The sequence below is a fragment of the Phocoena phocoena genome, chromosome 12 (genome assembly GCF_963924675.1).
Source record: "Phocoena phocoena chromosome 12, mPhoPho1.1, whole genome shotgun sequence".
NCBI classification, from domain to species: Eukaryota; Metazoa; Chordata; class Mammalia; order Artiodactyla; family Phocoenidae; genus Phocoena; species Phocoena phocoena.
In genome coordinates this window covers 50406584-50432998 of record NC_089230.1, presented here as the reverse complement: position 1 = coordinate 50432998, position 26415 = coordinate 50406584, and the positions used below count along the sequence as shown (strand labels likewise).

At 45.8% G+C, this 26415-nt stretch overlaps 1 protein-coding gene across 2 annotated transcripts in view; it reads left to right on the top strand.

The window, feature by feature from the left end:
* Positions 1 to 23702: 23702 nt before the first annotated feature.
* Positions 23703 to 26415, top strand: part of FOXO3 (forkhead box O3) — a 113510-nt gene continuing 110797 nt past the window's right edge. The window contains exon 1 of one of the 2 annotated variants that reach the window (XM_065888549.1): positions 23703 to 24437. In XM_065888549.1, coding sequence (XP_065744621.1) covers positions 23820 to 24437 — 618 coding nt within the window. In that variant the 5' untranslated portion in view covers positions 23703 to 23819. The remainder of the gene's footprint in view (positions 24438 to 26415) is intronic. The other variant, XM_065888550.1, reaches the window with a different exon arrangement.

Here is a 26415-nt window from a genome sequence, read left to right as displayed (position 1 = left end):
ATGACTATACTACCCAAAGCAATCTACAGATTCAGTGTAATTCCTACAAACTACCAATGACATTTTTCACAGAACTAGAAGAAAAAAATTCACAATTTGTATGGAAACACAAAAGACCCCGAATAGCGAAAGCAATCTTGAAAAAGAAAAACAGAGCTGGAGGAATCAGGCTCTTGGACTTTATACTGTACTACAAAGCTACAGTAGTCAAGACAGTATGGCAGTGGCACAAAAACAGAAATATACATCAATGGAACAGGATAGAAAGCCCAGAGGTAAACCCACACACATCTGGTCACCTTATCTTTGACAAAGGAGGCAAGAATATACAATGGAGAAAAGACAGCTTCTTCAATAAGTGGTGCTGGGAAAACTGGACAGCTACATGTAAAAGAATGAAATTAGAACACTTCCTAACACCATACAAAAATAAACTCAAAATGGATTAAAGACCTAAATGTAAGGCCAGACACTATAAAACTCTTAGAGTAAAACATTGGAAGAACGCTCTATAACATAAATCACAGCAAGATCCTTTTTGACCCACCTCCTAGGGAAATGGAAATAAAAACAAAAACAAACAAATGGGACCTAATGAAACTTAAAAGCTTTTGCACAGCAAAGGAAACCATAAACAAGACGAAAAGAGAACCCTCAGAATTGGAGAAAATATGTGCAAACAAAGCAACTGACAAGGATTAATCTCCAAAATATACAAGCAGCTCATGCATCTCAGTATCAAACAACCAAATAACCCAATCCAAAAATGGGCAGAAGACCTAAATAGACATTTCCCCAAAGTAGCTATACAGATTGCCAACAAAGACATGAAAGGATACTCACCATCACTAATCATTAGAGAAATGCAAATCAAAACTACAATGAGATATCATCTCACACCAGTCAGAATGGCCATCATCAAAAAATCTAGAAACAATAAATGCTGGAGAGGGTGTGGAGAAAAGGGAGCTCTTGCACTATTGGTGGGAATGTAAATTGATACAGCCACTATGGAGAACAGTATGGAGGTTCCTTAAAAAACTAAAAACAGAACTACCATATGACCCAGCAATCCCACTACTGGCCGTATACCCTGAGAAAAACATAATTTGAAAAAAAAGAGTCATGTACCACAATGTTCATTGCAGCTCTATTTACAATAACCAGGACATGGAAGCAACCTAAGTGTCCATCAATAGATGAATGGATAAAGAAGATGTGGCACATATATACAATGGAATATTACTCAGCCATAAAAAGGAACAAAATAGAGTTATTTGAAGTGAGGTGGATGGACCTAGAGTCTGTCATACAGAGTGAAGTAAGTCAGAAAGAGAAAAACAAATACTGGATGCTGACACATATATATGGAATCTAAAACAAAAAAGGTTCTGAAGAACCTAGGGACAGGACAGGAATAAAGACGCAGACGTAGAGAATGGACTTGAGGACACGGGGAGGGGGAAGGGTAAGCCGGGACAAAGTGAGAGAGTGGCATGGACATATATACACTACCAAACGTAAAATAGATAGCTAGTGGGGCGCAGCCACATAGCACAGGGAGATCAGCTCGGTGCTTTGTGACCACCTAGAAGGGTGGGATAGGGAGGGTGGGACAGAGATGCAAGAGGGAGGAGATATGGGGATATATGTATATGTATAGCTAATTCACTTTGTGATACAGCAGAAGCTAACACACAATTGTAAAGCAATTATACTCCAATAAAGATGTTAAAAAAAAAAAAAAAAGAACCAGACCATGCTGGCACCCTAATCTTGGACTTCTGGCCTCTAGAACTGTGAAAAATGTCTGTTTAGAAAAAAAAAAAAAAGATTTGCAAGATTAGAATGTGGGTAGTGGTTGTGGTTATAAAACCCGGAATAGATGTCAAGGGTTTTATTAGTTGCTCATCTCTTTTTAAAAAGGGGTATTTCCCCTCCAAGGTGAATCTTTCCTATGACAACAGTTGCAGGTCAACTAAGGCAGAAGTGCAAAGACATCAAGCCCATCACCCAATTTCGCAGAACCCCCTTGTCCATGAGAGAGTGTTGGCATCTTTCCTTAGCGTCATCACAAAAAAACAGGAAGCCAGCGATCTGGGAATGGGGATAGTCAGCAGTCAGACAGGTAAAAACATCCATCGATATCTTTTGCCCAACCTTTCTGTATATGAGGGCCCCCTTTTAATGTCAAAAGGAGCCAAGACCTCTCCCATGATTGTCGCTCTACTTTATTATCGATGAATTGAGAAAAATTCATAATACGTGTTTACAATGGTACCTAAATACCATTCAAAAATAGTAATACGTGGATGTGTTAGATACTGTTTTTCAATCTCAAACAATGTTTGGAGGATATTGGCAGAGCCGTTGTAACAGCTCCTGTAAATCCAGGAGGGTAAAAAGGCTGAGATGTATCCCTACCCTTAAGAAATCTATCATCTAGTTTTTAAAAATGGGCCCACAGAAGCTTTGACCTCAGAGCCTTGGCGTTAGCACAGCACTGGGAGGCTGAGAGCTTTGAGACAAACAGGCAAGGACGTGGCACTTGACGTTGGACCTTCCACCCCCAAGGTTCTGTTGCTGAATAACTGGGGACTATGAGGGTGGGGAGGGGAGAAGGGGAGGAGGGATGGTACCATAATCAAATCTGGGGCCTGACACACAGCATCTGCTGTGATGTGCTCCAGGGGAGAAAAAAGGGGCAAGAGTACTATGGTCATGTCTGTTTCCCACCGGTTCCCCTACTCCAGAACCTTAACTCCTCATTGGCATTGCCTGGTATAGAGCTGAGACAGTTCTCTCTGCCTTCCCCACTGAAACAGGGTCTTCCCTCAGAACCTCTCCAAGGGATGGCTGGCTTGAGAAAGGCAAACCTTGTAGAGAGAAACTTAGGCTGAAGGCAGTCTGGCTCTATTACAGGCTCATTCCAGTGCTTTAAAAAAGAATTCACCCTTCCACCTAGAGACTAGTCCTCCTCCCCTGGATACCTTAGAGCTAAGTGGTAAAGAAAAAATAAATCAGCAGCCTGATTAATGCTCCAAAACCAGCCAGTGGTTAGACCTTGGGGAGTGGGGTGGGGGGTTGGTGTTGGCAAGTCTATCCCTCCTCCCACCTTCCCCCATTCCCCCTCCCCACTCCAGGTCCAGAAGTCCATAGGTTTCTTTTCCCAAGGGCCAGGGGTTGTCACATGAGTGCAGGAGGGCACCCTGGCTAAACACGGGAAAACACGGTTGAGCAAACAAGAATTTTGTATTTTACACTTGAGTTAGGGACATGGTGGCAACTTTGGAAGCAAGTGTAATTGGGACATATTCATAGTAAATCACGGGTCACCAGGAAGTTGGCAGGGCCCAGAGCTGGACCCAGGTAAAGAAAATTAGACCTTCCTAAAGAGCATCTCTAAAGCATACTAACACAAATGAACCGAAAGCAGGCTGTTTTACAGTAATGCCAATTCAGCAGAAATAAGGATCCTCCAGGGCAGATTTTCTATGGTTCGGAGCCAAATGAGTCTGGTAACTTTACTATATTTTTCTCTCCTCCTTTGCACTCAGGAGCACTTAGCATCCTTTATCACGGCCATGATTACATTAGGTACCTGCAAAAGGCTTCAATAAAGGTAATGTAATTTTGTATAGCTCTGATGATTTGCTGATACAGTGAAAGGTCAGAGCCTGCTACCAATGGCAGCTCCGTGAGCAGGGAGAGTAGTTTAAATAGCGACTGTCTGTGCTCAGTGCTATCACAAGTATAGGAAGATTCCAAAGATCTGTCCTCCCTTCCTTCCTCCTGTCCTTCCTTCCTTCTTTCCTTCTCCATTTGTTGAGTGCCTCCTATGTGCTGAAGAGACAAAGACAAGCTAGACACAATCCCTGGCCTCACAATCAATTGGGGAAACAGCAAAGATGGCCCTTGATTTAAAAAGAACTAAATCTAAAGGTTAGAAATAGGTAAACCATGAAGAAATGACAAATACCCACGAACATGAAACAAGGGAAAACAAAACAGCTCTGTGGCACTTTACCTGTGTATCAATGATATGGGCCAGAAGTTTTGTTTGTAAACGGGTGGAAACAGAAGGTGTTAGATAACTGCTTGTTGAAATTAACACAGTCACAGATGCTAGCGCTGGAAAGTGCCTCTGAGATTCTCTCGTCAGCCCTTTCGTTTTTATAGAAGAGGAAATTGAGACTGGGGAAGGTCAAAAGGCCTGAGTGACTCGAGGATGGAGCAGAGAATGGGAGCCACATCTCCTGGTCCCTGTGTTCTTTCTTCCATGTTGATCTCTGACCCGGGCATTCAACTTATAATTTATTTTATTCTATTTTAACCATTTTTTGAGGTATGACCCAAAAAAGCTGTACATATTTAACATACAACTTGATGAGTTTGAAGATAAGTATACACCCATGAGGTCATCACCTCCAAAAGTTTATTTCCACCCTATTTCTTTCTTTCTTTTTGGTTTGTTGTTGTTTAAATTAGATTTTTTTCTTTCATAGTAGAGCACTTAACAGAAGATCTACCCTCTTAGCAAAATTTTAAGTGTATAATACAGTATTGTTAATTATAGGCCACATGTTGTACAGACCTCCAGAGTTTATTTATCTTGTATCAATGAAACTTTGTACCTTTTGACTGACACCGCCCCAAACATGATTTTATTTATTTACTTATTTATTTGGCTGCGTTGGGTCTTCGTTGCTGTGTGCGGGCTTTCTCTAGTTGTGGCAAGCAGGCGCTACTCTTCGTTGCAGTGCGTGGGCCGCTTTTCTCATTGCAGTGGCTTCTCTTGTTGTGGAGCACAGGCTCTAGGCACATGGGCTTCAGTAGTTGTGGCATGTGGGCTCAGTAGTTGTGGCTCGTAGGCTCTAGAGCCCAGGCTCAGTAGTTGTGGTGCACGGGCTTAGTTGCTCCGCAGCATGTGGGATCTTCCCAGACCAGGGCTCGAACCTGTGTCCCCTGCATTGGCAGGCAGATTCTTAACCACTGTGCCACCAGGGAAGTCCCCATGATTTTTTTAAAAAACGGGATCAGTCTTTGCCCTCAAGTAGCTCAGTCTGAAAGGGAAAAATCCCATTGCAAAAGGACTAAGGCTGAAGCTGAAAGAGAAGAGTAGGTTTCTGGGCATTAAACGAAACAGAATAAGCTAGTTAAAGAGCATTTAAGAAGAATCCTTTATAACAAGAGAAATGTGTTTCTGCTGGGTTAGTGCAGCAGAAACCTCCTGTAATGTCTCCTTTGGGTGGTGAGATCTGTCATCTAGATTTGGGCATGTGTGAGGTCAGAGCCAGGGCCCAGGCCCCAGCAAAGGCCTTAGGTGGGCCATAGGAGGCACTCCAACCCAGTCAGCCGTCTTCCAGATGATGACGAGGGGAGACTGTGTGATAATGTGGAGAGACCGTGCTCTTTACAGTGAACCAGACCCGGGTTCAAGTCCCAGCTCTGTCAGGGCCTCAGCTGGGAAACTCCTGGCTGTGGCTTCAGTTTCCTTAGTTCTGAAATGGGGAGAACATCATCTCTTTTATAGGGCTATTGTGATTAATGATGATTAAATATGTACAGAAACTCCTAATCCAGGCACTGCTTCTTAGCAGTTGCCCAATTAATCTTAATCACATCTAAATTGTTTAAATCCATCATCACTAAAAGAGAAAAATTTAAAAATTTAAACAGTCCAACAATTCCAAGTGCTAGGGAGAGAGTGGATGAGGCACACATTCATACTGTGTTGGTGAGTGTAAACTGTACAACCACTTTGGAGAACTGTCTGGCATTCAGTGAATTGGAAGATGCACGTGGCTTTGACCTGGAAGTGCCTTTATTAAACATACACTAAACTCAGGCACCCATGCCTAGGAATGTTCAGAAAAACAATGGTCGCAATTGCCCTAAGCTGGAAGCAACCCAATTAGCCACCAATATTACAAGAGATAAATTTAGATATCTCTATACAGGTTATGGATAGATAGATAACTCTTCATACAACAGAGTACCATATGGCCATGAAAATGAGTGACGTACAGCCGCACACAGCAACATGGGTGAACTTTACAAACACAATATCAAGAGGGAGAAGCAAGACACAAAAGAACATATGCGGTGTGATTCCATTCATATGAAGATCAAAACCAGGCAAAACTAAATGATAGTGTTTAGGGATCAAACATAGGTGGAAAGCTATGAAGAACAGCAAAGAAATGACTACCACAAAAGTTAGGAGTGATTACTTTGAGGGGGAGAGAGGAGGGTTTCAATGGGGAAGGGCACCCCAGGAATTTGTAAGGTGCTAGTAATATTCTATTTCTTGACCCAGGTGTTACTTATATGGGTGTTCTCACTCTCTCTCTCTCTTTTTTAATATGGGTGTTCTCTTGGTAACCACTCATTAAACTGTGCACTGTTATATAAACTGTCAACTGTTCTGTGATTTTCTGAAAGCAGGTTAGATTTCTCGATAAAAAGTGGAAAAAAAAGTATATGCTGAGGGAGATGGGAGGTCCACTCTCAGAGACATAGGACAAGTAAAAAATATAAGTATTTTTAAAAACATTTTAAGTGCCTGTGATTCATATTGGATAAGTTGAGACATTCAAGGTTAATAAATTTTTATATCTGACAGAATGAAGTAGCATTAGTAGACAACATTACAGACTTCCAGAAGGAATTTTTCAAGCCATCTAACATTCTCTCTCATCTTCTGAGTATTTCTTTTTTTTTTTTTTTTTTTTGCGGTGCACGGGCCTCTCACTGTTGTGGCCTCTCCCGTTGCGGAGCACAGGCTCCCGACGCACAGGCTCAGCGTCCATGAGTCCTGGGCCATGGCTCACGGGCCCAGCTGCTCTGCGGCATGTGGGATCCTCCCGGATCGGGGCACGAACCCGTGTCCCCTGCATCGGCAAGCGGACTCTCAACCAATGTGCCACCAGGGAAGCCCTGAGTATTTCTTGAATTCAGAAGTTAAGAAACAACGACAGATGAATTTCGACCTGGACTAATTTCAGTATTAATGTACAGCAACTGTGAAAAAGTGGAGGGGAATAACTTAAAACCTATATAGACAAACAAGGCTTATACTCCTGAGAAAGGAATGCAACTCTAATTGTTCACTTGGGGATCAATTAGCTTGAGAAGAACAATTTGTTGATAACATGGCATTTTTAGAGGGGAAATGGGTCAAAATGGCCACCTCTTTTAGTCTGGGCCTCATGGAATTCTTTTGCCTATGGTTTCCCCAGATCAGGCCTGATTCTCTACTCAGCAGATAAAGAAACTTAATTTTGCCACTTAACCCAGAGAGTCATCAGGTCTGGGGGCCTGCTGACAATGGTTTCTGAGGCCACTGACCTTCCCTTAGCTTTTGGGCCCTCCTCTCCACTGCCTGTCCACTAGAGAAAGGCTGCCTGTGTAGCCCACAGTCTCTCCCATCTTAAGGCTCCATGTCATTCACAACCCTTCCAGTCAGTTGTCATAACAGCCCATTCACTCTTCAACAACATTGTTAAAAAAAAATTTTGTTGGAGTGTAGTTGATTTACAATGTTGTGTTAGTTTCAAGTGTACAGCAAAAAGATCAAGTTATACATATACATATACCCACTCTTTTTTAGATTCTTTTCCCATATAGGTCATTACAGGGTATTGAGTAGAGTTCCCTGTGCTGTACAGTAGCTCCTTACTAATTATCTATTTTATACATAGTAGTGTGTATATATCAATCCCAATCTCCCAATTTATCCCTCCCCCCCGTTACCCCCTGGTAACCACAAGTTTGTTTTCTACATCTGTGACTCTATTTCTGTTTTGTAGATAAGTTCATTTGTACCTTTTTCTTAGATTCCACATATAAGCCATATCATATGATATTTGTCTTTCTCTGTCTGACTTACTTCATTCAGTATGACAATCTCTAGGTCCATCCATGTCAACAGCATATTTTTATGGCACAAAAAGTGGGGAAAAAAAGGCCCCGCTCAAACCTCATCCTTTTATTGGTTGGCAAAATCTCCACAAACTCCAAAGGGAGTTTCGTAGAGAATAGGAAAGCCTGACCAAAAGTACCTGGGTTTGGTCAGTCCCCCAAACAGGACAGGTACCCCAGGGATTATGATGTTTGTTTTTTTTTTTTAATTGAAATATAGTTGACATAGAATATTATGTTAGTTTCGGGTATACTACATAGTGATTTGACATTTGCATATATTATGAAATGGGGGATTGTGTTCTTTTATGGAATTATTCACTTGGCTTAGTTATTTGTTTCCCAAATACAGATTTTATGAAAGTCATTTTAAATGTAAAAAAAAAAAGCCTTCAAATTATACATTTGAGAAATGAGATAACAAAAGGACTCAAAATGCTGTGCAAATATGTGAGGTTCAGATTTAATGCTGGAGGCCTAGACACTTCCTCCTCACATATGTCTCACTTAGCGATTTTGTCACCCATTTTGGTGGCATCAGGTATCCTTCCAGAAATGAGCATAAGTAGCCCTTAAGAGGGCACAGAAATGTGTTAAAGGAACGTGAACTACTCCAGGGAGCGGGAAAAGAGTGAAGGTGAGCCTTTCCCAGCATGAGGAGAAGAGCCACCTTCTGAGAAGAGGGGATTTAACCAGGGACCAGAATTTCTCCTCTGGCGAGAACCCGGGTGCTCTTAGGTCACACGCCTTGAACTCCACCCCTTGGAGTGGGCCAAGCGGGCTCACAAAGCACGTCCCATGAACACCCTTCTCTGATAGGCCACCAAGAAGAACCGGACTCAGAGAAAAGTTCTTTCAGTGAAGGAGAACTTTCTCCTAAGATGTTTGAACCATCGTTAATGAATAGCATTCAAGCTCAAATACACCATCCTCACAGCGACTGCGGTAGTAGCTTTATGTGGTACTTTCTGTGTTACAGCCAGGGTTCACTGTAACATAAGCACAGGCCTCATACCTTGGTAGCTTGAGAATTTCAAATCATACTTGCAAACTTTGTCAAACTGTAAAATTTTTTCTCTGTCATCTTCCTGTTTCACAGGTTTGCTCCATTTCTAGGTGTGGATTTGGGAGAGGCAAAAATCAAATCTGATGTCCCCTGAGCCCTAAATCATACCCTGTGTGGAATTTAGTATCAGACTATTCCAGAAAACTTCAAACGTTAGTGGACATGCCACATTGCACCAGGGAAATGCCATACATTCTGAAGAGTAATGAATGGTTCCATATGGCCTTGATTTCTTTAAGTACCACATCAATGTTTTATAGTAATTTGTATTTAAAATTCCAATCACTAGGCATTTAAAATAGATTTCCTGGGGCTTCCCTGGTGACGCATTGGTGGAGAGTCCACCTGCCGATGCAGGGGACACAGGTTTGTGCCCCGGTCCGGGAAGATCCCACATGCTGCCGAGCGGCTAGGCCCCTGAGCCATGGCCGCTGAGCCTGCGCGTCTGGAGCCTGTGCTCCGCAACGGGAGAGGCCGCAACAGTGAGAGGCCCGCGTACTGCAAAATAAATAAATAAATAAATAAATTTAAAAAAATTAAAAACAAATAATAAATAAATAGATTTTCTACCAAGTGGACATGGACACATGCTCACTCCACAGGTTTTCCCGAGATGAGAAGTGGAGTAGATGGACCACTTACCAAGCCCAATACCACCTGCTGCAGGCCAGTCACTGGCAGCGTTGCACTAAGTCTGCTTTCATGTCTTCCTTTCCCTTAGAAGTGATTTGTTGGATCTTACAATAGAATATTGAAAAAGTAATCACAAACTGAGTTCTTACTGCTGACTTTCAAAAGCAGAGTTGAGTACTACTTTCCTTCGTTCAGTAAGCAATAACCTATGAAGTGTTCAGCCTGGACCCTGTGTCTTCAAGGGGCTTGTGCCTCAAAATCTAGTTGGGGAGAAAAAATTAAAAATAAGAAAGAAGTCCTTTGATTTCAAATCCACTCAGCTTTTTACACTTTTAACCTAAATTGCAATACTCAGGTTTTTTTTTTTAGTAGACTCTTTTTCCTTGTTTATATTTTCAAAGTTCTCTTTTATTTCTTGAAATACATTAAGCACACTTATTTTCTGCATCTGCTTATTCCCAATACGCCAAATCTCTGTGTGTCTGACGCTACTTTTTGTCTCTGTCTGCTCTTACTCATGGGGGCTTTGCTTTCGTGTGTGTTTTGTGTTTTCTGATTGTGAGCTTTTGTTCCTGCAACTTTATGTGCATCCTTAGCAGTGTAGGTTCAAGATATTCCTTCAGACAGGTGTTGTGTTTGCTTCTGCCGGTTGTTGGGAGCACCCAAAACTTGAACTCATTAAGATTTTTAAATTCTGTGGTATCATGAATTTGGGTCACAATCTTACATGTAGACCACACCATAGTTATGAGCTCTCAAGGAAGGTTTAGACATCTTTTCTAAATTCACCCAGCACCAGGATCAAGACAACCAAACTGTAGGGGGTCCTCTTCTGCATAGCAGGTCAGTTTCACATTCATCTTCACTTTGGCTCTTTGGAGTCCCAGTTTTATGGCGAGTTTCTTTTTTTTAATACATAAATTTTTAGTTTGTATGAAATTATTATTTTTCCCAGGTTTATTGAGATATAATTGACATACAAGCTTGTGTAAGTTTAAGGTATATATGGTTTGATATACATATATATTGTGAAATGATTGCCACAATAAGGTTAATTAACATATACGTTACCTCACATAGTTACTTGTTTTTTGTATGTGGTGAGAATATTTAAGATCTACTCTCTTAGCAACTTTCATGTATACAACAGTATTGTTAACTATAGTCACCAAAACTTATTCATTTTATAATTAAAGTTTATACCCTTTGACCAACGTCTTCCCATTTCTCCCATTCTCCAGCCTATGGCAACCACCAATCTACTTTCAGTTTCTGTGAGTTTGGCTTTCTTAGTTTACACTTGTAAATGAGATCATACAGTCTTTTTCTGTCTGACTTATTTCACTTAGCATAATACCCTCAAGGTACATCCATGTTTTCACAAATGGCAGGATTTCCTTTTTTATGGCTGAGGAATATTCCATTACATATATACACCACATCTTCTTTTCCCATGACAGATACTTAGGTTGTTTCCATGTCTTGGCTATTATGAATGGATGTGGGGTACAGATATCTTTTTGAGATGATTTCATTTCTCTTGGATATATACCCAGAAGTGAGATTGCTGGATCGTATGGTAATTCTGTTTTTAATTTTTTGAGGAACTTCCATACTCTTTTTCCATAGTGGTTGTAACAGTTTACATTGGGACAGATTCTTATTTTGCTCATGATCTTGTGCAGGCGTGAGGCTTTATCTTCTGTCTCTCAGCCCCTGCACCTTGGCAATGTGAAAACTCATGACACTATTGTTTGACAGATTTTCTACGAGCTTGCTCACTTCCCAGGGGTCCCACTTTAACTTTGTTTTTGGTTTCCGTGGTTTTCTTGCCAGCTCAATGATTCATTTAAAAAAATATTTTAAAATCTTATCCAGCTTTAGTTTTCATCAAGAGGTTTGTTCTGGGTATCTACCCACCATGTTAAATTGAAGTACTATAAAAACAAGGTTAGCAATTTATAATCAATTACTAAGCAGAGCTGAGGTACCGTTTCTCAAGTTTCTGTTGCCTTCACTTTTTATTCAGAACCCATCTCTGTCCTCAGAATACTAGACAGTGGCTGAGAAGAGTAGAGATAATGGTGTGCTGGCAAACTGGCTCTCAGAAAGAAAAACAGAAGACTTGGTTATTAGCATTTGCCATTTCTGGGGGCTGAATATTTCCACAGCAGTCTACTTCAAGCTACCAGTTTGATTCACTAAACAAAGAGTTGGGAAGAGATGTACACAGTTGTTTCTCACACACTGGAATGAACCACCTCTAGCAGAGGTAGAAGATGCAAGACAGGGTGGCTGAATCAAGTGCCTAGAGATCAGTCAGGACTCATAAGTGAGGGAGGAGGGCCTGATAAGGAAGAGGGGAACTGGAGAGCATGTACCAGCTCATTGTTGCCCTGTAAGTATGGTGTCAGTGTTACCAGATCTGATTTTTCAAGGAGAGTTAGAAATCTAGCATTTAGGTGACATCTCCTTTCTAAATGTTGGCAATTGACTCAGAAACTTTAAAAACATATGAGAGAGCCCAAAAACAACCTGAGGGGGGCAGGTTTGGCCAGATAACCACCAGCTATTGTCTGGTTGGGTTAGTGCTTGGGGTTATGCTTGCTTATCTAGTTCTGTCCTCTCTAGGCCAAATGGCCCACATAAAGAACTGCTGTTGGAGAGGCAGTGCAGGGTTGGGGGAAGTGCACATGCCATGGATTCAGACAGACCTCAGTTCAAATCCTGGGCCTGCCGCTTACTGTGTGATCTCAGGGAAAATCCTGTAAAATGAGGGGGATGGTCCCTGCTTGAGTAGGTTGTTCTAAAGATAAACTGAGATGTTACATGTAGGACACCTACCCAATTAGTCATAGCTGAGGGCAAACACTGGAGTGTGCAGAAGAAAGACCTCTAGCTCACTCTTCTCAACTTTCCCTGCCTTGGAATCACACGGCAAACATTTAAAAAAATATCAGTGCTAGAACCTACTCTTAAAGATTCTAATTTGGTTGGTCCAAGAAGGAGCCTGGGCATCATTATTTTAAAAAGTGCCCCCTCCTCCCCAGATTCTAATCCTAAATGCTTTAGATTCATAATTTCATTTCACCCAACCCTTCCAACAATCCTAGATGGTATTCTTCTCATTTTATGAATGAGGAACTGAGGCTCAATGGTTAAATGACAGCCCAAGGTCATACAGCTGGTAGGTGAGGGGATCAGACTTAACCTCAGAGCTTGAATTCTTAAACCCCATTCCATTTAGCACTACTCTACCTATTACATATAGTCTTTGTGAGGATTAAATTAAACACTGCCAATAAAACGCTTAGTTCAGGACCTGGAGCATATTAAGTGACAAAGGTTAGCTGTCATCATTACCTCCTAACACCGAAACAGAGAATACTTCCCACGTTCTCTGGTCTATGCAATTCCATCTCAGGTAAATCTTCACCCATTTTTGGATCCTCCACCTTTTTTTCTCCCTGAAAGCACACATACTTGCCCTCCAGATGAACCACAGGACAGTCACTGTAATGACCTGGGGGAGGCTCTGCCAGGGTATGTCACATCTGAAGGGGGAAAAGGGACGGGGAGAGGACAGGAGCTCCAGACTCTTGGAGAGGGTGGTGATGAAACCTGCCTGGGTTGATGCCCCAGAGGACAAGACAAAGCTCAGGCTCTTTGGTACATAGTGTTCAATAAATATGTTTTCCAGGGGAGTAGTTTGCTGAGGAGTAGGGAAGCAGAGGAAGGACTAGTGAGGGTGTCAGACAAAGGATGGGGAGCAGCTATAGACCTGAATATTGGGGATTCTTCTTTCCTTTCAGCTGGGTCATACATTTGCTTGGAGACTATATTGTGTTTGTGTTTCCTGTCTTCATTATTGAGATGGACACAGAAGCCAATCCAAGAGGGACATGAGCGCCTTGCTCACAGGCAGCGTGCTCAGTCTCTGGTGTTTGGGCTGGGTCAGAGGGAGTATTCAGCTGACCTAGGTGCAAGGGGGACTGTGCAAGGACGCAGGTGCTAGTGGTGACCCCTCAGAGGAAAGCCTTGGCATCTACCACCAATACCACCACAATTAGATGTTTGAATTGGTGACTTTACTTAGCTTATTTTTTTTTTGAATTTTATTTTATTTTATTTTTATACAGCAGGTTCTTATTAGTTATCTATTTTATACATATTAGTGTATACATGTCAATCCCAATCTCCTAATTCATCCCACCACCTGCCCCCCCACCCCCGCTTTCCCCACTTGGTGTCCATACATTTGTTCTCTACATCCGTGTCTCTATTTCTGCCTTGCAAACTGGTTCATCTATACCATTTTTCGAGATTCCACACATGTATTAATATATGATATTTGTTTTTCTCTTTCTGACTTACTTCACTCTGTATGACAGTCTCTAGGTTCATCCACGTCTCTACAAATGACCTAATATCGTTCCTTTTTACGGCTGGGTATATTCCATTGTATATATGTACCATATCTTCTTTTTCCATTTGTCTGTTGATGGGCATTTAGGTTGCTTCCATGACCTGACTATTGTAAATAGTGCTGCAATGAACATTGGGTGTAGGTGTCTTTTTGAATTATGGTTTTCTCTGGGTATATGCCCAGTAGTGGTATTGCTGGGTCATATGGTAGTTCTATTTTTAGTTTTTTAAGGAACCTCCATACTGATCTCCATAGTGGCTGTAGCAATTTACATTCCCTCCAATAGTGCAAGAGGGTTCCCTTTTCTCCACACCCTCTCCAGCATTTATTGTTTCTAGATTTTTTGATGATGGCCATTCTGACTGGTGTGAGAGGATATCTCATTGTAGTTTTGAGTTGCATTTCTCTAATGATTAATGATGTTGAGCATTCTTCCATGTGTTTGTTGGCAATCTGTATATCTTCTTTGGAGAAATGTCTATTTAGGTCTTCTGCCCATTTTTGGATTGGGTTGTTTGGTTTTTTGATATTGAGCTGCATGAGCGGCTTGTAAATCTTGGAGATTAATCCTTTGTCAGTTGCTTCATTTGTAAATATTTTCTCCCATTCTGAGGGTTCTCTTTTCATCATGTTTATGGTTTCCTTTGCTGTGCAAAAGCTTTTGGTTTCATTAGGTCCCATTTGTTTATTTTTGTTTTTATTTCCATTTCTCTAGGAGGTGGATCAAAAAGGATCTTGCTGTGATGTATGTCATAGAATGTTCTGCCTATGTTTTCCTCTAAGAGTTTGATAGTGTCTGGCCTTACATTTAGGTCTTTAAACCATTTTGAGTTTATTTTTGTGTATGGTGTTAGGGAGTGTTGTAATTTCATTCTTTTACATGTAGCTGTCCAGTTTTCCCAGCACCACTTATTGAAGAGGCTGTCTTTTCTCCATTGTATATTCTTGCCTCCTTTATCAAATATAAAGTGACCATAGGTGCGTGGGTTTACCTCTGGGCTTTCTATCCTGTTCCATTGATCTATATTTCTGTTTTTGTGCCAATACCATATTGGCACAAAAGTCTCTTTCAGACTTTTTGTTGTTGGTATATAGGAATGCCAGAGACTTCTGTGCATTTAGTTTGTATCCTGCAACCTTACCATATTCATTGATTAGTTCTAGTAGTTTTCTGGTGGCATCTTTAGGATTTTCTGTGTATAGTATCATGTCATCGGTGAACAGTGACAGTTTTACTTCTTTTCCAATTTGTATTCCTTTTATTTCTTTTTCTTCTCTGATTGCTGTGGCTAGGTCTTCCAAAATTATGTTGAAAAAGAGTGGTGAGAGTGGACATCCTTGTCTTGTTCCTGATGTTAGTGGAAATGCTTTCAGTTTTTCACCATTGAGTATGATGCTTGCTGTGGGTTTGTCATAGAGGGAACCTACCTCAACATAATAAAGGCCATATCTACTCTTAACTTTATGATTTCTTTCCTTCTACTAACGTTGGGTTTTGTTCGTTCTTCTTTCTCTAGTTCCTGTAGGTGTAAGGTTAGATTGTTTATTTGAGATTTTTCTTGTTTTTTGAGGTAGGATTGCATTGCTACAAACTTCCCTCTTAGAACTGCTTTTGCTGCATCCCATGGGTTTTGGATTGTCATGTTTCGTTGTCATTTGTCTCTAGGTATTTTTTGATTTCCTCTTTGATTTCTTCTGTGATCTCTTGGCTATTTAGTAATGTATTGTTTAGCCTCCATGTGTTTGTGTTTTTTACGTTTTTTTCCTTGTAATTTATTTCTAGTCTCATAGTGTTGTGGTCAGAAAGGATGCTTGATATGATTTCAATTTTCTTTAATTTACTGAGACTTGACTTGTGATCCAAAATGTGATCTATCCTGGAGAATGTTCCATGTGCACTTGAGAAGAAAGTGTAATCTGCCCTTTTTGGATTGAATGTCCTATAAATATCAATTGAATCTATCTGGTCTATTGTGTCATTTAAAGCTTGTGTTTCCTTATTAATTTTCTCTCTGGATGATCTGTCCATTGGTGTAAGTGAGGTGTTAAAGTCCCCCACTATTATTGTGTTACTGTCAATTTCCTCTTTTATAGCTGTTAGCAGTTGCCTTATGTATTGAGGTGCTCCTATGTTGGGTGCATATATATTTATAATTGTTATATCTTCTTCTTGGATTGATCCTTTGATCATTATGTAGTGTCCTTCCTTGTCTCTTGTAACATTCTTTATTTTAAAGTCTATTTTATCTGATATGAGTATTGCTGCTCAAGCTTTCTTTGATTTCCATATGCATGGAATATCGTTTTCCATCCTCTCATTTTCAGTCTGTATGTGTCCCTAGGTCAGAACTGGGTCTCTTGTAGACAGCATATATACGGGTCTTGTTTTTGTATCCATTCAGCAAGCCTGTGTCTTTTGGTTTGAGCATTTTATCCATTTACATTTAAGGTAATTATCAATATGTATGTTCTTATTACCATTTTCTTAATTTTGGGGGTTTGTTTTGGTAGGTCATTTTCTTCTCTTGTGTTTCCCACTTAGAGAAGTTTCTTTAGCATTTGTTGTAGAGCTGGTTTGGTGGTGAATTCTTTTAGCTTTTGCTTGTCTGTAAAGCTTTTGATTTTTCCGCCAAATCTGAATGAGATCCTTGCTGGACAGAGTAATCTTGGTTGTAGGTTCTTCCCTTTCATCACTTTAAATATATCATGGCACTCCCTTGTGGCTTGTAGAGTTTCTGCTGAGAAATCATCTGTTAACCTTATGGGAGTTCCCTTGTATGTTATTTGTCATTTTTCCATTGTTGCGTTTAATAATTTTTCTTTGTCTTGAATTTTTGTCAATTTGATTACTATGTGTCTTGGCCTGTTTCTCCTTGCATTTATCCTGCCTGGGTCTCTCTGTGCTTCCTGGACTTGGGTGGCTAATTCCTTTCTCATGTTAGGGAAGTTTTCGACTATAATCTCTTCAAATATTTTCCTTGGGTCCTTCCTCTCTCTCTTCTCCTTGTGGGACCCCTATAATGCGAATGTTGGTGCATTTAATGTTGTCTCACAGGTCTCTTAGGCTGTCTTTATTTCTTTTCATTCCTTTTTCTTTGTCTGTTCCATGGCAGTGAATTCCACCATTCTGTCTTCCAGGTCACTTATCCGTTCTTCTGCCTCAGTTATTCTGGTATTGATTCCTTCTAGTGTAGTTTTCATTTCAGTTATTGTATGGTTCATCTCTGTTTGTTTGTTCTTTAATTCTGCTAGGTGTTTGTTCTTTAATTCTTCTATGTGTTTGGTTTTTTTTTTTAAAGGAGGAGGCCATTTATTTATTTATTTATTTATTTTTGGCTGTGTTGGGTCTTTGTTGCTGTGCGCTGGCTTTGTCTAGTTGCCACAAGCTGGGGCTACTCTTCGTTGAGGTGAGTGGGCTTCTCATTGCAGTGCCTTCTTTCGTTGCGGAGCACAGGTACTAGGTACAAGGGCTTCAGTAGTTGTGGTGTGCGGGCTCAGTAGTTATGGCACATGGGCTTTGTTGCTCCGTGACATACGGGATCTTCCTGGACCAAGGCTCGAACCCATGTCCCCTGCATTGGCAGGTGGATTCTTAACTACTGCGCCACCAGGGAAGTCCCTAGGTCTTTGTTAAAGATTTCTTGCATCTTCTCGAACTCTGCCTCCATTCTTTTTCTGAGGTCCTGGATCATCTTCACCATCATTATTCTGAATTCTTTCTGGAAGGTTGCCTATCTCCACTTCATTTAGTTGTTTTTCTGGGGTTTAAGCTTGTTCCTTCACCTGGTGCATAGTCCTCTGCCTTTTCATTTTGTCTATCTTTCTGTGAATGTGGGTTTCGTTCCACTGGCTGCAGGATTGTAGTTCTTTTTCTGCTGTCTGCCCTCTGGTGGATGAGGCTCTCTGAGAGGCTTGTGCAAGCTTCTGGATGGGAGGGACTGGTAGTGGGTAGAGCTGGGTGTTGCTCTGGTGGGCAGAGCTCAGTAAAACTTTGTTTGGCTGCTGATGGGTGGGGCTGAGTTCCCTTCAGTTGGTTGTTTGGCCTGAGGCAACCCAGCACTGGAGGCTACAGGCTCTTTGGTGGGGCTAATGGCAGACTCCAGGAGGACTCACGCCAAGGGGTACTTCCCAGAACTTCTGCTGCCAGTGTTGTTGTCCCCGCGGTGAGCCACAGCCACCACCCACCTCTGCAGGAGACCCTCCAACACTAGTAGGTAGGCCTGGTTCAGTCTCCTACAGGGTCACTGCTCCTTCCCCCTGGGTCCTGATGAGCACACTGCTTTGTGTGTGCCCTCCAAGAGTGGAGTCTCTGTTTCACCCAGTCCTGTCAAAGTCCTGCAATCAAATCCCGCTAGCCTTCAAAGTCTGATTCTCTAGGAATTCCTCCTCCTGTTGCCAGACCCCCAGGTTGGGAAGCCTGACGTGGGGCTCAGAATCTTCACTCCAGTGGGTGGACTCTGTGGTATAAGTGTTCTCCAGTCTGTGAGTCACCCACCCAGCGGTTATGGGATTTGATTTTATCGTGATTGTGCCCCTCCTGCTGTCTCATTGCAGCTTCTCCTTTGTCTTTGGATGTGGGGTATCTTTTTTGGTGAGTTCCAGTGTCTTCCTGTCAATGATTGTTCAGCATTCAGTTGTGATTCCAGTGCTCTAACGTGGCACTGCTTCTGATCAAAGAAATAATTTCACGTTCCAGAGGCTGGGAAGTCCAAGATCAAGTTTCCAATAGGATTTGGTTTCTGGTGAGAGCTCTTTTCCTGGCTTGCAGATAGCCACCTTCTCACTGTGTCCTCACATAGTGGAGAGAAAGATATCTAATGTCTCTTCCTGTTTTATAAGGATAACAGTTTTAGCAGATTACTCAGCTTATTCAAGTAAAAATTAAAAAGAAAAGTTTGTTCCTCCAGTGATTGAATTTACAAAATGGAGTGGACAGTTTCCACCTTAAATCATTGTAGAAATAAGCACGGTATGATAAGTAGGGAAATTTTTGATAAAAAAGTCTACTGCAAAGGTAATGCTGGCACTCTTTCCTAATCAACAACCATAACTTATTCAGCTTTCCTATACTAAACACTTGGGTGAAGAAATGAAGGACCAAGGAAGCCTTCAAGAAGAAAGCAAAGGTCAAAGCAATTTCAGGCTAAAAGGGAACAATCACTCTGAGTTTCCAAAGGCTTGCTTATAGGGACACATTACAAGTGTTAATTCTTTGGGTAAGATTCACATTTACCAGACTGAATGTTTATAGTCACTGCCATTTGAAGTTTTGATCCTCAACTCATTAGAAAATTACCCAACACTGTATGTATGACCTCTTGTATTTGTCTTGTACTGCTTTTAAGCTCTTGAAATACTGAACTTTTAAACATTTCATCCCCCTAAGACTGTAAAGCTTTTTGAGGGAAAGAGCTTTATTATGTCCCTACCCCTGTTAATCACCAAGAGGGTCACAATGAGCTCAATTAATCTACTGAATCTTTTAACTCTCATTTTTTTGGGAATGCCCTTGGGATATGCATTCTGTAAATGGACACTCAACATGTTTATAGTGAAAATATAATGGCTGAGAGCCTGGCCAGTGTAAACACATTCTTTCTATGTCTTAATGACAAAGGATTGCGTAGATTTAGAGAAGAAAACGGGTGATTTCTTTTACAGTGTGTTAAAGTATTAAAAAGAAGCAACTGAAAGTTCTTTGGATTTTATGCTCTACCACAGTGCAAAGCCCTGGGTAATCTGGCCTCCTGTTTCTTCGTGCAAAGCAGAAAATCAGACTCAGGGTAATGAATTCTACCCAGCCTTGGGCACTTGAAGCTGAGCGCTGTGATCGTACATCGTCTTTCACACTGCCAGCTTATAAACGAAATGCAAACTCTGGGCTTCTCAGTGGGACAGGCACACAACGAGAGGAGAGGGGCCGCACGCAGAGGGGTCAAGCCCAGGAAGCAGTCAGAGACCTCTACCCCAGACCTCCCCTTCCGCAGACAACCGAAGTAGAAGGGCAGATGTACGTGGGCAGAGATGTGTGCCCAAGAGACGGGCACAGATGGACCGGGGGACATTCGGAGCAAGGGAGCTGGGACACAAACCACGAAGGGTGATGAGAATCCACCTCGTGGGCGGTATTTTGTGCCAATGAGTGTGTGAACGTGTGAACTCTACTCCGGAACGGGTGGCCGCGGAGCCCGGCCTGGCGCGGCCTCCACGGCGAAAAGAAAGAGGTGGCTTTGTTCCCGGGATGTGAATAAGGGAGCCGAGGCCGAGCTTACAAAAGGCAGCGTTCCGCGGCGAGAACATTTGTCTCGGTAGGGGCTTGGACAGCGCGCGAAACTCGCAATCAGGCTCCCAGCCGGAGCGGCCGGCTGCACAAGTGCCCGCAGTGGGGACAGCCTTGTTGGCCCCTAAGCTTCGCTCGTAGAGGCCGTGGCGCGGGCCCCGCCGCGTCCCCCAGCCGGCGAGGGCGGCCCCACGCGCCCGCCACTCCGCTGAGCTGCCAGCACAACATTCTGTTTAAAAATAACACCCACGTGCGCTGGTAAACAAGCGCGCGCTGCTGCTGGTGCCGCGCTCCCAGGGCGAGCCTGTGAGGCGCGCCCGCGCGCGCGCGCGCGCCCTCGCCCTCCTCCCGCACGTGTCTGCCGGCTCCGCCCGAGCTGCGCTAGCGCGGCCCAGTCTCCGCCCCTTCGGCGGGCCGCTCACCGCCCAGGAGGCCCGAGACCGGCCGCTGCCGGGCCCTAGCGCCTCCCGTATTACCAGGCGTGCCCCGCAGAATGCTCTCCAACTTTCCTCCCCTGATGCCACCTCATCGCGGCTGGACACATCGTCTCAGGTCTGCTCCTTCCCTCCCCTCCCCGGTCTTCTCACGTCCCTCTCCTTTTAACTCTCCCTCCCATCAGCGCGCGAAGGATTGCCTTCTGGTTCGCCCTCTCTCTATCCTCTCCTCCTTCCTTCCTTCGAATTTTACTCGATTGTTTATTATTTGTTGGGGGGCGGAGGCGGGGGGCGGAGAGGGGCGTCTGGGGCCTGGTGACGGGTGGCCGCGGCCAGTCAGCGCGCGGCGTGGCTTGACGAGTAAGCGGCGCGGCTTGACGAGTAAGCGGCGCAGCGAATGGCGACGCGGCGCAGAGATCCCGGGTCACGCGCTTGTGGATACAATGACATCATCTGTTTGTACGCGTCGAACTAGCTTGGTGCAGGGGCGGGGCCTCGCGTCACTTGAGTGACGGGTCCTACGCAAAGCCTGGAGCCTGGATTCGTTCGGGTGGGCGGATTCCTGGGTACGCTGGGTTGGACCTTTTTGTGTACAGGGTTGTTGCGGAGTCCGCTTTGGACTCCAAGATATTTCTAGTGACTTGGAACGATTTGGGGGGTGGGGGCGGGGAAAGATATTTATAAACCAAAGCGGATAGAATTTTGGTGTGCGTGTCGCGTGTCTTGCATTCTTAGTGCACAAATGAACGACTTTGGGTACTGATCGTAGGATAAGGACTTGTGAAGATATTTTTCTAAACCTAAAGGAGTAGCTTTCTTTTAAAAAGTAAAAAATGCACAATTAGGTGTTTCGCCGTCATTTAAAAATTAGTCTCATTATTTCCCATTCACAGTTGTTCAGAATTTGTTCTTGCATTTAGGAATGTGGAATAATCTGCTTTTCTACCGAGTTACACTTCTCCCCTCGTTTGCCGTGAAATTCACGAAAAGTGAAACACGATTGCGGTCAAGCGTCCTAGGTTAGTGCAAACCTCTTGGTGCCTGATCAAATCTGAGGGCATCGGTTTATCGAAGTCCTGAGGGCACCAACATCTTCGCTTGCCAGTATTTTCACGCTGAGGTAACCCTTGCCATCTACGGTCAGTATCTTATCTCGGGTGTTACCTGGTGTCGGGTTCTAATGGGGAACCGGACACCAGGGCGGGCGCAGAGCCTGGCGGAGGGACGCGCTAGCTGGGGACCCCCGGTTCCAGGCACCCTGCTCCGAGTCAGGGAGGCCACGCGACTGCGCTGGTGGAGGGTTTGGGGCTCTGCGGCCCCCCCCCCCTTCTCCTGGGCCAGCGCCGCGCTTTGTTGTCGTTGAGGCTCGCGGGAGAGAGGAGGAGCCCGGCGGGGACCGCTGCTGGAGCCTGCGGAGTCCCGGCCCCCGGCGCGCGGCCTCACGCCCAAGCCAAGGGCTCCGCGGGGCCGGGTCGCGCAGGCGCGCGCGCGCACAGACACGCGCGCACACACACGCACACCAGCACACCCGGGCCCGCCGCCCAGCCCTCCCCCTGGGCGGGGACCCGCCCGCCCGCCGTCAGCTTAGGTTGAGGCACCCTGCGTGTGTCTATAACTTTGTGCTGCTGCCGCGGCCGCCCTGCTCGTGGAAGGGAGGAGGAGGAATGTGGAAGGCAGCAGCGCGCAGGCTGACAGGCGGTTCTTCAGGCGGGCTGCGGCGGCGGCCGGAGCGCCTCTTCTTGGCCGAGGTTGCGCGCCCCCTCCTCGCCCTGCCCCGGCCCCGCGCGGGATTGTGAGTCCTCCCCCCTCGTTCCTGAAGAGAAGGAACCCAGGTAGGCGCCGGAGCTGTGCAGCGGGTCGGCCGCCTTCCCGGTGACTCCGGATCTGCTTCTGAGCTGGGCCAGGCGCTTCCCTTTTCCCTCCCCGTGACTCGGTGTGCGCGCCGCTCTTCTCTCCCGCTAGTGTTTTTAAAGGACTTGAGTGAAGGGGGGAAACTGTCAAGATGGCAGCAGCGGGAGCCAGGAGGTGATGAACGTGCTGGTCCGGGTTTTCTGGCGGCCCGGGAGACTTGGTGCTTCCCGACCTGTTGGAAGATTGACGTTCCGACTTGCCCCCTCCTCTCGCTCTTACAAGGAAGGGGGTGGAGTACACGACGCCCGCGGGAAAATAAACCACACAAACCCCCAAAGTGGCCGTTGCTGCTCGGCTCGACCCTTTGCAAATACCCGCCGAGCTGCTTGCCCCCCTTCTTCCCTCTTTCCTTTTTTTCTGGAAGTGACAAGGGCCCGCTTGCTCTCGGACCCACGTTCACCCTCTCAGCCCGCGGGCGAAGAGGGGAGAAGGGAGATGCCCGCGCCTTCTCCGGGCTTGGGCCCTCCGTTAGGAGGGGGGGTGGCAGGGGGGCGCGGAGGCGGCAGGGCCAGGGACTGGGAGAAGAGCCGAAGACGCCACAGACTTTGGCGGCGTCGCCGCGGGAAGCACTTGAGCGGGCTGGAGCGAAACATAAACAAACGCACGCCCGCCCAAGACTCGGGCTCCGACCACGGCTGGGCTGCGCCAGCTCCGGCTGCTGCCCGCTTTAAAGGCGCGGCCCGCGCCCCTCCCCCTTCTTCCCCGCCCCTCCCCCTTCTTCCCCGCCCCGCCACCTAGCCCAGGAGAGACCTGCAGCTTCCGCGGCGGCGGCGGGGGGAGTGGGGAGTGCCCCTTGAGAGCCCGTCCATTCGCTCCAGTCTCCCCAGCGGCCTGGTAGGGGGGCCGCGTCTGCTGCGCCAGGTCCGCGGGACGCACGTCTCCAGGTCTGCCTGCTCCTGGGAGGCGGGCGCGGTGCGATCGGGAAGCGGTGGCCGCGGCGGCGGCGGGCGAGGACTGGGCTGCAGCCCGGGATAACCAACTCTCCTTCTCTCTTCTCTCGTGCTTCCCCAGGCGGCGGCAGTAGCGGCGACGGCGGCGCCCGGGAGCCCGAGTCTTCGCGGCGCCCCCGTCCCTCCCCCGCCGCACCCCGCCCCGGCGCGAGAGGAGAGCGCGAGAGCCCGAGCCGCGGGCGGGCGGGCGGCGAAGATGGCAGAGGCGCCGGCCTCCCCGGCCCCGCTCTCTCCGCTCGAAGTGGAGCTGGACCCGGAGTTCGAGCCCCAAAGCCGGCCGCGCTCCTGTACGTGGCCCCTGCAGAGGCCGGAGCTCCAGGGGAGCCCGGCCAAGCCCTCGGGGGAGGCGGCCGCTGACTCCATGATCCCCGAGGAGGAGGACGATGAAGACGACGAGGACGGCGGCGGTAGGGCCGGCTCGGCCATGGCGATCGGCGGCGGCGCGGGCGGCCCGCTGGGCTCAGGGCTGCTCCTGGAGGACTCGGCTCGGCTGCTAGCTCCGGGAGGGCAGGACCCCGGGTCCGGGCCAGCCCCCGCGGCGGGCGCGCTGAGCGGGGGGACGCAGACGCCGCTGCAGCCTCAGCAGACACTGCCACCGCCGCAGCCGGGGGCGGCTGGGGGCTCCGGGCAGCCGAGGAAATGCTCGTCGCGGCGGAACGCCTGGGGGAACCTGTCATACGCTGACCTGATCACTCGCGCCATCGAGAGCTCCCCGGACAAACGTCTCACTCTGTCCCAGATCTACGAGTGGATGGTGCGCTGCGTGCCCTACTTCAAGGATAAGGGCGACAGCAACAGCTCTGCCGGCTGGAAGGTGCGTACTCACCTGGGGCGGGCGGCCAGACCCGCCGGGCCTCCTGCGCACTGCGAGATGTGCCTTCGATTCGTCGGAGCGCGCCTGCGGGCGCCGGGGAAAGGGGTTGGCGGGGAAAGCCTCCGCTGTGAGGCTTTGGGGATTCTGTGTGACCCGGGAGGAGGGGAACCCGGGAATGGCAGCGCAGGCGGCTAGAGGGGGAGAGGAGGCTCCTGGGGAAGCCTCGGGCATGGCCAGGTGAGGAGAGGGCGCGAGGGACGCTGGCGAGGGAAGGACAGACGAACATGAGTGCATTTGCCGGATTCCTGGGTCATCGCAGAGGAGGTAGGTCCTCGGCCAACTTTGGAGTCGATTTCCCGGTAGTGGGTGCACGCGAGGCCGCTGCGGGTGGAGTGAGGGGACGTGTTTGGGAATCGGTGCCCGGAGGTGAGGTTGGATGTGTGGTTTCCAGTAGGTCGCAGGAGGATGGTGTGTTGTGACTAGCTGGATGAGAACCCTTGTGTCCAAGTTTCGGGGTTGTGGGTGTTAATTAATTCCCACAGGCACATCGATCCCATGACAAAAAGCAGTGGTTGTAAACCTTTTCTTGGCCGGTTCTCTTTCCTTGCCTGTGTTGACACCTTTATTCCTCAGAGATGTCTCAACAGCAAACCTGCCTCGGAGTAACCTCTGAGATGATTTGGGACCTGGAACGGGCCAGCCCTGCCACCTCGACAGGGACTAGCTGCACCTGCTGCTTCCCCTCTGAGGCCTGGACTCTGGCCCTGTCTGAGGCAGGGGGTCCAGGTGTGGAGGACTGGGGCCTGGCGCTTCACCTAAGCCTTTGGGAGGGAGGTTTGCTGGCAGGGCTGGACTGTAATGGCTTCTACCTATTATTATAAGTGAACCCGAAGAGAGGCTCTCTACTGCTCCTTTTCTGCCTCTTGGGGCACTGGACACGTGGTAGGGAGAGAGGTGTGGAAAGGCCTGTGATGTAATGACTTCCTGCAGTTGGGCATCCAAAGAGATTAACTCCTGTCCCCCTGCGGGGCTGCTGATACCCAGCTGCTTTGCTCTTGCACCTCATCCTCCTGGTCCCGTCTGCTAAGATATGAATGTGTACCAGGCAAAAGAGAGCCCTGTGCCTTGTGCAGTTGGAGATACATATCGTTTGTCAGTTGCTTCTATTAACAAGTTAGCTTTTTTTTTTTTTTTTTTAAATTAAAGAGGTACTTGCTTTCTCCTTCTGTCCTTTCCTTCGTTGTCTTTGGGGAGCCCGGTACTTCCTGGGTTCCAGTGGGTGTGTAAAATAAGAATAATTTGACCTTAGGCAGAGAACTGAAACACTGTAGGAGAGTCAGTGTATGAAAAAGCTAAAGAATTTAGTGTTATTAACTTTTAATTCGCTTTTAAAAAATCTTGCAAAGTGCCTTTAAAAAATTTTTTTTATGGCTAGTATTGGGAAGGGCTTGTTTAGATACTTTAAAAGCAAAATGTGTGCTTTGATATTATTCCACAGATCTAGCTCATCCTTGAACAAATGCTGATATTATGAATCTTACATTTGATTTAATTTTATTGCTTTGCAAAGGAATATGAGTTGTGTGATATGAGAGACATTTATGAAACAAATGAGAGTTCCGTTTCAAAACAGTGCTAATGTGATACCTTTAAAAATTGAGTTTCCAAGTGGATAGTAAGGGTTAATCTCAAGGTTCAGTGTTAGGAAAGGGTGAATTTATGGGATGTAAGAAGATGGATTTTGGGGGGTGGTGGGATATTTTCCAAATTTCTCACACTTGAAATTTAGTTCTGCGTATTTTGAATTTGGCAGAAAATCTGTTAGTTAAAAGTTAGCTTTAAGTTAGTTTAAAAGTTAACATAGGAAGGGTTTTTACCTTTCTTATTATTTTTAAGATTATGAAAGTAATTTAAACTCCACAAATAATGTTTCTTGCATCGTGTTTATAGTTAAAGATAATACAGTTTATAGTATTTG